Below are 16,119 nucleotides of genomic sequence, written 5' to 3' on the forward strand. Positions count from 1 at the left end.
ATGCCTTCTTTACGTTCCATTTCTGCACATATGTAATAATGTTTGGGTGCTTTTTTCTTTTCCTGCTATGCTGTAAAGTACTTTATTGAATGTGCGATTTACATGCTTATTTAGCTGATATCACTAGCCCTTTTGTTAGAAAAGCATCCTCTGCTACAGTGAGTGTCACTGTGTCATAACAACTTTGATAAACTAACTGCGTTTTGTACAGCAAGCGTTGTCACCGTGTGTCAAGTCGCGTTGTACAAGACAAAATATAGGGCAAACTAGCTGATGAATGTATTTGTTCCTTTGTGGTTTATTCTGTTACAAATTCAGACAGTCGCATTTTTTGCACTGCTTGTTTAACAAGAGGAAGCTTGCCGTTGGTTTGGGCTTCTGGGGGGACCGAGTCCCGCCATCAGGCAGGCTGTGTGCTACTGATATTCAGGGTGTATGTTTTATTCATACCCTCGGAAGAGTTACTTAGCCAAGGTAGCAGAAAACAGCATCAGACAGATGTAGTTCAACCTCCAGAGCTCCCAGGAGAGCTCACCTGAGCTGCTCAGCCTCTGGCTTTGTGCCAGCCTCTGGGACATAGTGAGCTGCTGTTTTAATCCACTCAGGCTCTTTCCTAACTCCTTTGCTTATCTGAGCGCTGTGTGTGCCTGCACATCCCTTCAGCAATTACCTTCTCACTAAAAAAGCGACTTGGTCAAGCAGCACAAGCTTGTACCACTCGCAAGGACATCCTGAGGCTGCTCAGCACCCGAGCCAGCTCACTGCCTTTCTCACCATATGTGTCCATGTTGTAATGTTCCACGCTGGAGGCTCCAGCTCCTGCAAACAAACCAGTGCCACGAGCTCGCTGCTGATAGATAGACTGGAGGTCAAGTTAGGATGTACACAGTGATTTTGATGCAGTTTTATTTGCTAGAGGGTATGAAAGGATTGCAGTCTTCTGGACGGATTGAGTGATATCCTTATCCAAATGCCAGCCACCACAAAATGGTGCTGGTGCATTGTTCCAGACTGCTTCGGAAGGCTGGACCAGAGTAGGGCCATACTGAATTAAAAGCACAGTCCAGTCAGCCCCAACCTGTGTCTCCAGTGACCACCCTGTAGGTGTTTCAAGGGCTGGTTCCTGAAGTACAGCCATCCCTGCTCACGGGTGCAGCACTGGGCAAGCACCCTCCTTCCTCTTACAAGAGGCAGCCTTGGGTGCTCCTGCCCACCTGCCACCCAGCAACAGGTCAGCAAGTCAAACATCTCATACAGCGTTCCCTGTTCAGGAGGGATGTCCTGGTTTTGGAGAACATGGTCCCCAGGGTGCAACCTGTGATGAGCGAGCCCTTCAGCTGGGTGCCTCCATGGCAAAGGTGAGCTCCATCACAGCCGTGTGCCTGCAGGTGTTCTCCTTGGGGCGGATGGAGCCAAAGGGTGCCGGGGGCCAAAGCAAAGGGGGAATAAAAGGCATTGCAGCAGTGACTCCAGGCCTGAGAGAGAAGTAACCAAGGCACTGACAACTTGTGTGGGTTTCTTATGTCTGTTTGCAGTGCTATGTTATGTGTTTAGAAGCTGGTTGTTTCCATAATAACAGCAAGTGCCATATGGCAGCGAGGAGGGTGGTGAGAGGAACGCTCGAGGAAACACAGTATGTTGTTTGACATGTGTGTGCTTCTAGAGGAATAATGTATCTCAAGCAAGTACTGCCGCTCCAAACAGGCTAGGGGATTTGCTGCTCTCACCAGAAAAATATCCAAAGCCCTCAAGCATTTGTACTGGTGCAATGCCAGTTAATGATGCCTGCCCTTCTCCCATGTTTTCCTGCAGATAGTCCCTTGATGGGTAAAGGACCTTTGCTTTACTGGGAGTGATGGTCCTGCATGCACCAGCACGGGGAAATGGCATTTGAGCATGGCATTTTAGGGGAAATACAGTTCAGTAAAGGAGTGCTGTGTGAAAGTGAAACCAGCCGGGTGCCATATGCTCCATCCATTCATTAATGCTCAGCGAGTAAATAGCAGAAATTTTGAAACCTTTGAAAATACATAGTTTGCAATAATTATTTAGTAGAGAGTAGGTTGAGCATTTTGAGAGATTAGTGGCACTTTGGTGCATATCCAGGAAAAATCTCCACAAACTCCAGCTTTTCCTACCCTTTAATGTATGACTCACATTTCAAGGACTTGTAATTTGCTCCCCACATTCCCACAAACACCACCAGGCTGAACAGTACCTTTGCAGAGTACATATATTTCCACCACAGAAAAATGTGAAATTATTTTTTCATAATAGGTGGATGGCTTTTGCAGGACTTTTACCAACATCAGCTCTATAAAAATGAGCTTCTCTTGTTTGAGACTTAGAGCCATTAATTATATGTGTATTTGGATACCTGAAACGCGGTGGTGGGGAGAAAGCGGCAATTCTGATTTGGGTTCATTGTTCTGCACTCACTTGCAATGCTTTAAACTCCTAACCAACCCAAAAGGCAAAGCTCTTCTCATTTTCATGCTTCTCTTCTTCTCTTTATTGCCTCCAGAGAGAGATTACTGCAGCATATGCGAAAAGCAGCCGATCGGAAGGCTTCTCTTTCGGCAGTTCTGTGAAACTCGACCGGAGCTCGAGTGCTGCATTAGGTTCCTTGACTCGGTGGTAAGTCAATTTTTGTGATACTTTGGGGTGCTTCATAGTGCTCTCCTGATGGAGAAGACTCTCCTGGCCCCAACAAATGAGAGTTTCATGGGACATGATTTTGTGTCTAATGCACCTGAGCAAGCAGCGGGCAGGGCTGACCCCATCAGCATCCCGGCGTCGCTGGCAGTAGGCGGGCAGCGCTGCAGGTGGGGTTGGTACCAGCCTTGGGGAGCACGAGCCACCCAAGCGGGAGAAGGACAGGCACGCTGGCACGGTGCTGGTGTAGCCTCCCTTCATGACAACACCCGAGCAGCTGAGCTGCTGTGAGTGATGCCTTTTGATGTGGGTGAAGCCTGCAGTGCTGGGAGGTACTGGGAGGAAAGGGAAGGTGATGAACCGACTGACAAGAGACAAGGAGGGGTATGACAATACTGATACCTATCTCTTACCAAGCCTTTTCATCTGTAGACTTGAGGGTGTTACAAAGGACATCCTGATTGTTAGCCTGTTTTTTTCAAATACGCAAACAGGGTCACAAGGTATAGAAGTGACTTGGCTGATGTCACCAAGGAACAAATCTGCCCTATCTTCCACCCCAGTGAGCTATCATTTAACCCAGCCACTGAGCAACACCCCTCAGCCCTGGTGGGACCTGACACTCTCTCCCAGTCTGGCAGTGCTTGGCCATGTGTAATGGCAGCAGGAAAAGCAGTTCACAGTGGAGGAGTCTCTCAGTGGCTTTCTTGCTGGGAGCCTGTGGAAGGCTGGACTGTCGATGAGCCAAAAGGCTAAATCGTACCAGAGGGGAAGATGAACTCATCACTGCTGAGTTGAGTGTCTGATGAGTCTTCACTCTCTGGCTAACACTGATAGTCAAAAGCAATACGATGCATACCAACAGGAATTAATGGGGTTTTTTTGTTTGTACCATGGTGAAGCTATTCTGAAGTATGAGGAGGTGTGAGATTGCACTGAAGTTGCAGTAAAGAGAGTCTGGGAGAGGACACGGGGTCACTTGGAGTTTATGTTAGTACTGCAGTACCAACAGCAAACCTACAGCATCACAGAAAGTGTTGGGTGAAGTCCTATTCAAACCAGTTTTAGCTGATCATGACTTCTACCTGGTATTCCCAGCACTGGTGGTGATTTTCCCCACTGAAAGGTTTAGCCATCAAGGTACATGAAACTGCTACATCTGACCAATGCTCTGTGCAGCTGTGCTCAAGGCTGGCAGGCAGGAGGACATGTCAGGTACCCTGGATGTGTGTGTCCTGCACCAAACCAGCATCGTCTAGTGAGGTGTCTGGCACTGATGAAACACCACGTGCCTGTCTGGGGGGGCATCCCTGCAGAAATGCCACATAAGGCATGACACCCACAGCCCTGAGGAGCCTGGAGATGGCTCTCCCTCTGAGAAGCCACAGAAATCCTTTGGGAGACGGCCACAAAAGACTGCTTCAAAGTGGTGTTAATTTTAGACAGAAGAGACAGAGCCGTCCTCAGTTTGGAGAGGGTTCTCACGCCTCCTCACAGCGGCAGGCAGCACATTTTGGTTCCGGCAGCGCCCAGAGGCTGCGAAGAACAAGCCCACATTGTGCGAGCCCTGCACACGCCTGGCAGCAGGCGCCCAGGGTGTACCAGTTAAGCTGACAGTAGTGATCACATCTGGGCCAAAGGAAGCACTACCGTGTCTGCCCCCTGCCCCCGGCCTCCCCACCCCGGTGCACCAGCCCCAGAGCGCTGCGTGATAACCTCGGCTGCGGTGCTGCCTGGAGCCTCTCCCAGCCTCTCCCAGCAGTGCCGGCTGTCCAGCCTGCCTCCAGCTGTGGGAACTGAGGGCACTGTGCCATTCTGTTCGCCCAAAGCCCTGGGAAGCAGTGCCAAGCACTGGAACTCCGTGTCTTCCCAGCATCCGTGCAGCACAGGTGATGCTCGTCCTGTGAAAGCTTCTGGTGGGACTGGATCAGTTTAAATCTCCCTTTCTGAGCTATCCCAGACTGATATCCCCAAATTCAAGGGTGTGCTTTGCACCCATCCCTGGGTCACTTTTGCAGACTGGAACCACCCTGCCTACCTTTACTGGGCCACCGATCTGTTCCCAGTTAGGCTCAGACTGGCAGCACAAGGATTTAATGAGCAAAATGCCTGCCTGTGTGGAGATCTGAATACGTACTCTTTCTCTCTTCTTTTTAACGCTAATTAACAGCACTCTTCTTTGCTTATTGATTTCAAATTCTCTGCTAGCTTGCTCCCAGCCCATGAAAATCCCTGTATTAGGCAATATTAAGGTCAAGCAGCACAGCCCATAGCCACTAAATGGGGTGATTGCTACTGAAATTTGCCCAGCAGGGTCACACTGTGTTGACAGAGCAGTGGGATTCAGGCCAAGTCCTACATTAGGCAAAAAAGTTCTATAACGAGACCAGAAGTTTGACTTTACAGCCCTATTCTGAGACCATTGGGAATGTGAAACCTTTTGGAGATGACCCGCCATAACAAGCCCCAAGCAGAAAAAGCCAAGAGCCCCCACTTTATTTTGACGTAGTTACTTTTCTGACATGAGATGCAAAACTTAGCTTTTGTGAAATATCGAATAAAAAGAACAAATAATAGATGAAAATATTTAGCTGTTCATGAGAGGCTCACAGAACTTTGTGTGCACTGAGGGATAGGACCACCTCTCTTCTACAGAGCACAGCTAAGTGACTTTATCAGGTCACACAGTAAGCCACCTGCAGAAGCCAGTAATTGATCCTTCCCCATTTTGAATACAGTTTTTTGACCAGTGCACTCAGCTGTCTGCAAAGAAAGCAACGACTGGGGCTGCTGGGAGGAAACCAGAAGCTGAGTCAGATACTCAACAGCCTACCAACTACCTCCATTCCCATAGTGATGTGAGGCTGAGTTGTGCAAGTTCTCTCTCACATCTTTGCTTCGGAAGACATGGTAAAATAACCAGACCACAGAAGGGAAAAAAAAGTATCTCCTCTTTGCTGGACATTTGTTTCAGCTGTTGGGTGAAATTACTAACCCGGTCTGATCTGCAGTAGTCTCCTGCAGATCTAATTATAGCAGCATCTAGGGGGTTTTGCCGGTGCAGTCAGACAGCTGTTAGACTGCTTTCTGAAGAAAAAAGGATTTGTATCATTAAATTCAGCATGCGTGTAGGTGTGTATCTGTCAGTTCTCTCTGAAACCTGTGAATACCTTGGCCAATTTCGAACAACGACTGAGATTAAAGTCCTCAGAGGCCTAAAGTTTCCACATGTTTTCTGAGAGCAGTGTTTGGGTAATTAGCCACGATCTTGCAGTTGTAAAATGGACTGCAAGGATATGTGGTTTGTAAGCAGGAGGCCCCAACATTAGATGATAAAAGCGATAAAAACTTAAGAGATGCAGAGCTTTGCAGCACAGCACTGGTGGAGCTGTGGGTGTTTGTCTCCCACCGCTGCTGTGGGACCAGTAAGTGGCCATCCGTGTGGCTGTCTTGTCTGGGAAATGGGGCAACAGCAACCCCTTCTCCGTGCCTGTAAGGACAGAGAGCCATCTCTTATTATGGATACTGTGCAAACAATTTCATGACAGAGATCCTGACCTGACTAGATAAAATATCTGGTAAGAAGTACCAGTGGCAGCAGCGCGTGCCTCTGAACGCATTGCGTGCTTATCTGCGTGCACGTTAAGCACAAAGATCTCCCGTGAATAGTTCGCCAAACCCTCATGTAGCTATTCAGATGAAGGAACTACACAAACATAAACTATTCTCATTAAATGGAGATGGTTTATGATTAAATCAGCTCCCCTTTAAGCCCTTAACAAAGAATTCACACACAGCCTTAAAGCACGCTTTGCTGCACTCTACAAATATTTTAGCAACATCGTACAACTTTGGGGCTGTTGAAAGACAACCATTAAAATAAAGTGTTAGGGGATATGTTTCCTATGCTGAAAGGCAGATCAGTGAGCAGGGAATCTGCTAGCAAGACACGTTTTCTTCCCTGCAGCCTGTGCCTCCAGCACAAGAAGGCGGCAGTTCGGCGGGGACCTCTTGCCCCATCTCCTCCTCAACAGCACATTCCCACGTGCAAGGTCCTGACGTTTCCCTCTCCTCTCCTGTGATTTTTTTGTGTGCCATTATGAAGAAGACTTTAATGAAGACTTTAGCTTCTGGACTCCCTTTCCTGTTTCATCTACTCACATTCACAATTATATTTTTTTCCCCAGGGGAGGGCTTTTAACGTTTTAATGTGGACCAGATTTAGATTGACTGGAGGAGAATACGGCTAATTCTGGTCAAGGAGATAATAACCTGACATTATTTTCTCTCTAACCTGTAGGATGTTATTTGTTTGCACTGAAGATGCACAGAAATACATCCTCTGGAGAAAAGCAACCCCGCTGCCTTGCCGGGTTGTTTCTGCTGGTGCTATCCAGGCACAGGGGCCAGGGGTGAGAGGCATGATCTCTTCAGGTGGACTTTTCACCTGAACGCTTCACTGGACATTACCCTTATCTGGGGTAAAAGGACGAGTGAGCACCCATTTAATGCTATTTGTAAAAACCCTGTCTTGCTGTTAGGGAGAATTCGTTTGGTTAAGTCCCTTACATGGTATATAAACCATCTGTGTATGTGTGTCTTAAAGCTGTTCGAGGCTTTTTCCATCAGAAATGCCAGTTTGTTGATATCAACAAACTCATTAACTCAGAATGTGTTTTTAAACAGTCAAAAGGGCTCTTTTTGCCTTGTGTTTAAATATGAAAAATGTGGTTGCAAGTTCACTTTTCATTTAGAAATGAGAGTTACTATGAATCCCAGCTGTCTGGGTTCTGCCTTCCAATTTTCAGTCACAGAATTTAAATCTCCAGTGGAGGCAAGTGCAAGGGCTGTCGCTGGAGCCCAGAGCAACAACAGGGCCTGGAGTCTGAGGACAGAGTGAGCAGGAGCTGGAGCAAAGAGAGATGCTGGGGATAGCAGAGGAGGGAGCTGAGAAAGCAGAGGTGTGAAGTTGGGACCAAAATGTGAGTAGCCTCCTGCAGATGCTCAGAAGGTGATTCCTTATACCAAGAAGCTAAAGCTGCTCTGGTGGAAGTCTCTGTTCCCATTTCCATCTCCTGGGGTACGAGGGACTGACTTCTGTGGCCATGCCAAGCTCCCACAGGCAACCAACGGCTGCCTGCAATGGCAAAGAGTCCTCCCAGATCTGTGGAGAGATCCCTTTGGCTCTGTTTTTCAATTTTCACATATTTTTAAGCTGCACAGTTTTAGGAGCTCAAAGAATACTAAGATGAAGATCAAATGCTAGGTAAAACGATGTGTCAGAATTAAGGCTGCTGATGCAAGCTCCTTTTGGGTCCCTGTACCATTGCCCTGGTGACGCTCTCCCATCGGTCACGGGCACCCTCCAACCCCTGAACCTCTTACTTAGCTGTCACTGAGCCCATGGCCATGTCCCACAGCCAGCCACAGGTGGGACATTGCTGCCTTTCCCAGTGGAAGTGTGTTTTCCTATCCAAGCGCACTCAGCCCATCCCGAGGGCAGCTGCTCCAAAGGGATGGACACTTTGCACACCCTTGCCCCCATTCAGCCAGGTTTGCTTCTAGGGAAGTAGGAGCCACCAAAGTAGCTACTACTTCTGAAACAGCAGCCAAAAGAAAATTTAACGGCAGCCAGCCCACATCCTCTTGCCATTTGGACTGACGGACCCGCGCCTGCCCGCAGAAAGAGCCTTCCCTGCAGCTTGTCCCATGCAGTCAGGGTGATCGTAAATCCTCCCCTCATTTATGAGCTATGAATAGGGCGCTGTCTGACCTAACTAGGGCATGGAGAAGCTATTAAACTTCAGAGCAGGAGCCTTGAAACACATGCCTGGATTCATCAAAGGAATAATGGAAAATATTTTGTTCCACATGGATTTTAAGTAACAAAGTTATTTCTAGCAATTAGGGATTTGCAAAGTGTAGCTGTGTTTTTGAGTATTGTGGAAGAAGGGGATGTATCTTGTGATTTAAGCACAAGACTGAGAGTTGAGGACCTTGGTACGCTTCCCAGGCATGCGACAGTGAGCATGGGGAAGTCACTCTGTCTACATGGGCAATTCTTCCTGTCATAACAGTCCGTGGCTGAAAATGCACCGGTATCTGTTGCTGAATAGCTCGAAAGTGGCACTGAAGGGAGAAATAATAATGAACTTGGAAACAAAGTGGGACAGGCTTCTTGAACTTGAGCTGCAGTGAGATCAACAGTGTTCACAGTTGGAGCTGGTGGTTCCTTCTCACATCCTCACTTGTCTGTCACTTCCTACCTTCACATTTTCTGAGAATGTCAATTGCAAGCATAATTAAACTTTTCTTTAATTCCTTCCCATCTTGAGACAGAATTAGACACTCTGTATATGTCTCTGTGTGTGTGTGCGCGTTTAGCTTTGCATATGTTGGATCCTATTAGGAAATGCGTTTTCAAAACTGATCCAATTCCTGCTAAACTGCTGTCCTGCTCTGTCTTGATTTGCCTCCTGCTGCACTGTTCGGATGGGATGTAGATGTAATTTACACGGCAAAAAGGACATCAGATTTTTTTGACATCTCCCTGGTGCACTTCAAATGGCAGATGATGGCTTTGAATCAGGTTTTACTTACTAGGGAGCCAATATATTACCAGGATTCAGAGTCTAAAAGCGAATGAAGGAGAGAGAAATGGTCATTGTTGGGTAAGTTGTAAATAACATTGAACAGAGGACTCAGAAGATCTCCTGAATGCTTCCATGCCAAGGCAATGCCAAGGAGTCCTCCTTTCTTTGCAGTCTTCTGCAAAGACAGTTACATATAAGTACAATATTTTTTTTTTATTAAAACACATTTTTTTTGTTTTCTTTTATATGGAAAACACCTTGTTTGTGAACCTAACCGTAAATTGTAAGGTCTAAAGGAGATGCAACTTTCATCTTAAAAAAAATTGTTCCTTCTGTTACTCTTACCATTGCTTTATCCCCTAGCAAGGAATCATGGAGAAAAATGCTGTTAAGACACTGTAAACATTCTGGAGTGTCTGTGCTTTAAGAGCTGAAAGGACCCATACTCAGATACCATCTAAAAGGACAGGAAATTGGATGAAAGATTTTTTTAAACCCTTGTAATAAGCTTATGAAAACATAATCAGTTCATCTCCAAAATGGTCACTAAAAGAGAAGTACTGCAGTTGTGGATTTTAGCTTTTGGTGTATTTTTCATCAGCAACATTGGTTTCTCTGTTATTTGCGGTCATTGTCATTTCCCAAACCAAATTAGATCATAATTCTAGATTGTTCAAGCAACCTGCTGTGTATATGTATAAATATGTAGCTTCAGACTTCAGCTGCAATAGCTAAATGAGCACTGGCCAGATAGATGGGTAATAGTATTATTACTACATTGTGGTTTTCATGTCATTCCTGGGTCTGCTGAGCTGGGGTATCCATTACAGCCTGCCTTCGGATTTATTGCATCAAGCTTGGAGCAGTGCATATGTCTTCCAGTGGGCAACAGTTCTGAAATTTTTTCTTCCAAGTGTTTGCCAGTTCAGTCTGATTTACCTTTTTTTAAAAAAAAAAAAAATCCTCCTCATTTATCATTGCAGACCGCTTGTATTGGACCAGGTTGCATAATTGGTTTGGCAGGATTTTCTGGGATCCTTTCTTTAATACAAACAGTCAGGAAAGCTGTTAGGCTGTCTCTTTTTTTTTTTTTTTTTTTTTTTTTTTCTGGAAAATATTTTGATCCTAGGGCTAGAGCTCCATATCATGGCCAGTGCCAAGTGGGACTGTCTCTAAGAACTTGTCATTATCATTCAGCCACTGGGGTCCCATGCAGGGCACATTTCCTTCAGATGCCTGCCATGGATCCAAAACCTTAACTGAAGTGATGAATGTTTTTGTGGTGCACAAGTAATGCTGCTTTTGTTTCTTACGTAAACGTTGTCCTGAAACTCATCAAAAGTCAGTAACACTACGGTACATATAATAGTCAGAATTTTAAAATGTAGGTAAACTGGGGGTGTGGGGTGTGTGAGGAGCGCGGAATGTGGTGCTCTCTTTTCTAATGCACGAGGGAAGTCAAAGATAATTTTGCCTATAGTGTCTGTTCCTCTGAATGGTCTCTCTTGTTTTATCTTGGTCCTGAGAAATCAGCTCTTAGATCTGCCTTCCGGAGGGACTGAGTCATGGATCACTAAAAGTGATGGGCAAGTCTCTCTGCTTTGAAGAAGTGTTGTTAGACCAAGGGGAAGACGTAAATAAATAGGAAGGACACATTCTACCAAAAAGAGAGTCTACTGAAGGAGTTCACCTGGTGCTTGAAATGGCATTGTGACAAGAATTAACAAACACCCACTTTTTCTACTACTCAGAGAAATAATTTTACCCTCTGTGTCTGCCTTCCCTTTGAGCAAAACCAAATAAAGTTGCTGTCTCTTGTCACTGAATGGTTTTTGAAAGCGGCCTTGGCAAGGCTATAAAATATAAATTAATTACATTTTATTGGTGTTAATTAAGAGACATTGTTTCTGAAAATGCACTGCTAGGGTTTGGTCAAAATATAGTGTAAGGTTTTTTAATTGGATTGTGTGTACAGGTTTTAATTCCATCAGAAAATGGTATTTATCCTTCAGATTTTTCAGACAGAGCGTTCTGTTAAGGTCACATCCAAAATGAAGCTATAATGGTGAAATATGAGTGCAAATATTGACCTTTTTTTTTTTTTTTATATCTGTTCCAGGCAGAATATGAAATTGCTCCAGATGAAAAGCTGGGAGAGAAAGGAAAGGAAATCATGATGAAATACCTCACCCCAGAGGTAAGGGCTAGCCAAGGTGGCATTACTGAAGGAATGCTGCAAGGCACACCTTTGCTACACAAGATTGTTACAGGCTTTGTAAACCAGACTCCTAAAATTTATGGTGGCAGTCTCCAGTGATTAAACCTGCAAGTCTTATGCAAACAGTCAGAGAGAAAAAAAAAATCATAATCCAATCCAGAAATTGACTTCTAAGGATGAACTTGAGTTTACCAGGGTCTTCATTCATCTGTGGATGAGCAGGAGACTTCTCTAGTGTGCAAAGCTCTACATCTGAGGTGTAATGCAAGAAACCTTAGCCGTTTGCAACAGATGACAGTTATTTCCCGTCCAACTCAAAAGAGGTGGCGGCATTTCATAGATGCTTGTGTAGAAACCACTGGCAAAAACGGTCTTTGGTAACAGACATTGTGTTTTGGTACAAAAAATTCCCACTCCTCCCCACCACACCGTTTGCCCCAGGGTAGCCAGGGGCATGGCAGGCTGCCGTGGGACAGCGTGGTTTGGAGCTGAGGGGTGCTGGCACCTCTTCTTGTTTCCACCGCTGCCTCTTGCCTAGTGTTGCCTCCCCAGGGCTGTGGAAGGAACGGAGCTTCTGGTGGCAGCTGTGCCACAGGGTGGCACCCCAGACAGGACTACAGACCTGCGGCAGGCGTTTTGGACAGGCTGCACTGGGACCAACCCTTCTTTGGCTTTGGCGGGGGGTTACGATCATTTGCTGACCACACTTAACCTTTGCAACAAAAGTCACTGCCAGAAAGCAATAAACATCCAGCTTCAAACAAAAGAACAACCCTAGGATTTTTCCTAAGTAGCTTTCCTAAGAGTAATCAAGACATACAATTGCTGCTGCAACTGTTTTACAAGAGAAATACATTTGACCTTCAGGAGAATTAATGGCATTTTTGGCAGATGTCTTTCTAGAACGTTTAAATGGTACAATATGTTTTGGAGGTGTAGGGGCAGAGCAGACCACTTTTTTTCCAGTCAGTCATTTTCCTACAATAAATTTCAATGCATACTTTCAGTTATCTCAGACTGCACTTTGGGATCTGGTTTCATTTACTGAGCCTGGCTAGTTTTGTGCGCAGCCACCGAGCGCTGCCAGTACGAGTTCCTGCTGCCCATTCATTAGGGCATCGAGTTCCACTGCTTTTTAAATCTACCACAATGACCATTTGCATTAAAGTTTCCATCAACAGAGGAACAAGGGACAAATACTGAGGGAAAATACTTCCCACTGCTCCAGTTCCCATCTGGAAATGGAGAAAGGCATTTTGCTGATAGCGAGAGCTAGTAAAGTGGGAGCAGGATAGTACCGCTTCGTTTCAACCAGTCTTGGTGCAGGCTGCCAGATGCCAATTCCCTTCACTGCTGTCCCATGGCACTCCTGCCATCCGTAGGGCAGCAGAAGCACACGGATTAGTTTAGTGAGCTAAGTGAATGTGCAGTGAAGACCAGTCTGAGGTTGCTTCTTCATCAAGAAAAAATGGTGGTGTTACAGGAAGGGAAATTACTGGCACTCCAGAGCTGGAGTTACTATCCTCCGCCGTGCTCTGCACCTCCTATTTGACCTGTCTACCTGGTTTCTCAGTACATAAAATGGGCACAGGATATTTACCGTCTGTTCTGAAACTTTTCTGGTATTTGCAAGTTACCGTAACATCTTTGGGCAGAAGGAAACACAAAGATGCTCCTTCACTTATAATCTAAACCTGCCTCTCTGGTGGTGGTGCTTTAACGTCTGCAGTGTCTTGCTGCACTTTTTTTTCTTAATGTGAAACTTCTGCTTCTTCCCAGAGGGATGTTTAAGCCCTGTGTAGCAGAAAATACTTCCTAGAGGCAAGGCTGACTGTGCCACAGCAATGGGTTGAATATGACATTTTCTAACAGGTCTCCCACATGACAAATACTTCAGAAAACTAGAGCAAGGCTTGGATTAATTTAATTTCATTTCTTTTTAGACACCTAACTAAGGTACTCAGGTTAGGAGTTCAAATGTCTGTCCTTTCTTGTCAAGAAAGAGAAATAAGAATCTCCAAAGGACACATTTTAAGCCATTAGAGGCCAGTGACTCAAGGCCACGTTAGATGTTTGCAGCCAAAAGGGATGAATCTGGATCCAAACATCCTAATGGAATATCATCCTGGCCAGCAAAGAAACCTTCTTTTCATAAGGAGCTGCATTTCTTCATTTAGTTATCTGTCCCTTGAAAGATACAAATTGCCACTGATGCAAAAGTCTTCTGCTTTCAGAGGAATGCTTCTTTTAAGTAGGTGTGTATCTGTGCTTCAAAGAACCTGATTGTCTTGATATAAAAATAGTGTGACATACAGCTTGACTGATAGAATAAAATTATAGGTTTAGTTCTTGGACAGATAGTTCAGTCTTATAATGTAAGGAGTACTCTTCCCAGAGTGCAGGATCAGAAGCAAAATGAAAACAAAAGTAGATTTCATGCTTTGTAATATTTATAAATGATTTTTAATTCTTGCTTAGATTTTTGAATGTCATACATATTTAACATACAATGTGTTGGTATATCATCATTCCAAAGTGCATTCATTTGCATAGGGAACATGTGCTTTATTTAATAAAACATGTACTACTTGTACAGCAGAAAGGAAAAGAAAACACTTTCCCAGATGAACAGACATCACACCAGTACTTACAGCCTCACGTGACACACAGCCGCTGTCTGCAAGATGGTGCTACACCACAGAGTTAGCAGGCTCAGCCGTGTGGGAGCCGTGAGTTCCCACGCGGAGAGCTCTGTGGGAGAACATACACCATCAGCCCCGAGGCTGCTAAACAGGCTCAGAAGGGGCCAAGATGGTTGGGGGGGCGCACTTTTTCAATTCATCATAATCTGGGATTTTTGCAGCTTTAGTGACCTAGGCAGCTCCTACATGCTCACTGGGGAAGCTGAGAAGTGGTCTGTCAGCCTTTTCTTGTGGTTGACATCAGAGACAGCATGAGTGGGTCAGGCTTCCACCATCTCCCTGGCCTATAGGCAACAGCAATGACAAATTCGAAATTTGTCCTGGCACACGGAGGGAAAAATGGGTGGTTTAGGCCTCTCAAAGAAGTGGCACAGAGGAACAGCCTCCCTAGGGGTATGGTAGAGTCCTCATCACCGGAGATTTTCTGGGTGCTATTGGACAGGGTGCTAGCTAACATCATCTAGGCTCCCTTTCCCATGAGAGGTTAGACCATGTGATCTTTAAAGGTCCCTTCCAACTTGAGCCGTTCTATGATGCTGTGTACTCAGGTCCTCACCTAGGGGAACATTAGTATTCCCTCTCTCCTGCCTAAAGTTCGTTGTAACATCCATGTCCAGCAGGCCATTCTGAACTATTTGATGGGATGGAAATGTAAGGAGGAGTACATATGATCTTCACGTGGAGGATGCCAAGAGACAAGTGTTTTCATGGCTGTCTTAGCAGCTTCACTTGGGTAGTGAGCAGGAAAGAGACATCCCATAGAAGAGGTGTCCTGTAGCTGAAGACACCCTCCAGCCTTGAAACGTGCTCTGAAGAACTGTTAACCTGCTTCTCCGAGGAGGTCCCACTGTGAGCTGGCTGCTCCTCAGGGGCTGTGTGGGGGCATGCGCTGGTGAGAAGGCATTGTTGGTTAAGAGGAGGAGACCCCATGAGGCAAGTGCTATTTGGGTGCTGTGCTCTGGAGGGAGGTCTGCAGGCTGCCTTTGCTTAACAGGAGCGGCACAACGGTTGCCACACCGGCAAGATTAAGGTTTCTTGACTAGAGTCTTGCTGCATCAAGAGAGGCTTTAGCAGTTTCCATGAAAAAGGCACTTAAAGCTGCCTTCTTGACTTAATAAGCCAGTAGGGCAAAAGTCCAACCCACAGGAAGTCTAAAATTTTTGAGGTTGTGAAATATGATGGTAAAACTGCTAAAATGAATTGGTCACAAATATTTCTTTCCTGGCTTTTCCTAATCTCAACAGTTGAGTGGGGATGTTTCGGTTTTAGGTTCCAGTTCTGCCTGTAAATGGAAAAACCCTCAGTGCTTGAACAGTTGAGTTAAACTGAACCCAGCCTGGCTCCATTACCTGGCTGCTTCTTGGACTGGAAGACCAAAGAGATAAGTTTACCTTTGTACTGCCTGTAAATTGGAGTTTTGCACCTCCATGAAGCATTTTTGCCTTCCTGCCTGACAGCTGCCATGCCTTACTCCACTAAATCTCTAGCCCAGTATTTTCTTTTTCACTGTAAATCACCTTGAGATACTTTGAGAAACGCTATATAAAACTAAATTGATTTGAAATGGCTCTTAAGACAGTCTCCATATGCCATTATAGTTTATATTTGGACTCAGCTGGGTACTAAAAATGTTAGGATGTCTAATGTGTATTGTTATCCCCATTAATATACTTCACAGAATATGAAGAACAGCAACAGCATTAGTTTTCTTATCTGAATTCCTGCTCGGTTTCCTTTCCTCCAGGAAATGCACAGAATAAAGGGCACATTTGCAATTTCTTTCTTTGCTGCCAAAGGTTAGCTGGACACACTGGTAACCTCCTTACTCCAGTCTAAGGCTAGCAATGGGTTTTGCTAAATGAAAATATGTCTTTGTGTTTATGAACAATTATAGGATATGGAAGGGAGGGAAAAGTCCCATGAAAGGGACACTGGCTGATCAGCAGTGCCT

The 16,119-nt window shown here is 45.4% G+C and overlaps 1 protein-coding gene across 5 annotated transcripts in view; it reads left to right on the forward strand.

Annotated features, from left to right (window-relative positions):
• The window catches only part of GRK5 (G protein-coupled receptor kinase 5), a 166,120-nt gene that overhangs the window by 103,303 nt on the left and 46,698 nt on the right, over positions 1–16,119 (forward strand). For all 5 annotated transcript variants that reach the window (XM_037401053.1, XM_037401056.1, XM_037401058.1 and 2 more), the window contains 2 exons: positions 2,525–2,637; positions 11,368–11,445. In XM_037401053.1, coding sequence (XP_037256950.1) covers positions 2,525–2,637; positions 11,368–11,445 — 191 coding nt within the window. The remainder of the gene's footprint in view (positions 1–2,524; positions 2,638–11,367; positions 11,446–16,119) is intronic.

This window comes from Falco rusticolus, chromosome 9 (genome assembly GCF_015220075.1).
Source record: "Falco rusticolus isolate bFalRus1 chromosome 9, bFalRus1.pri, whole genome shotgun sequence".
NCBI classification, from domain to species: domain Eukaryota; kingdom Metazoa; phylum Chordata; class Aves; order Falconiformes; family Falconidae; genus Falco; species Falco rusticolus.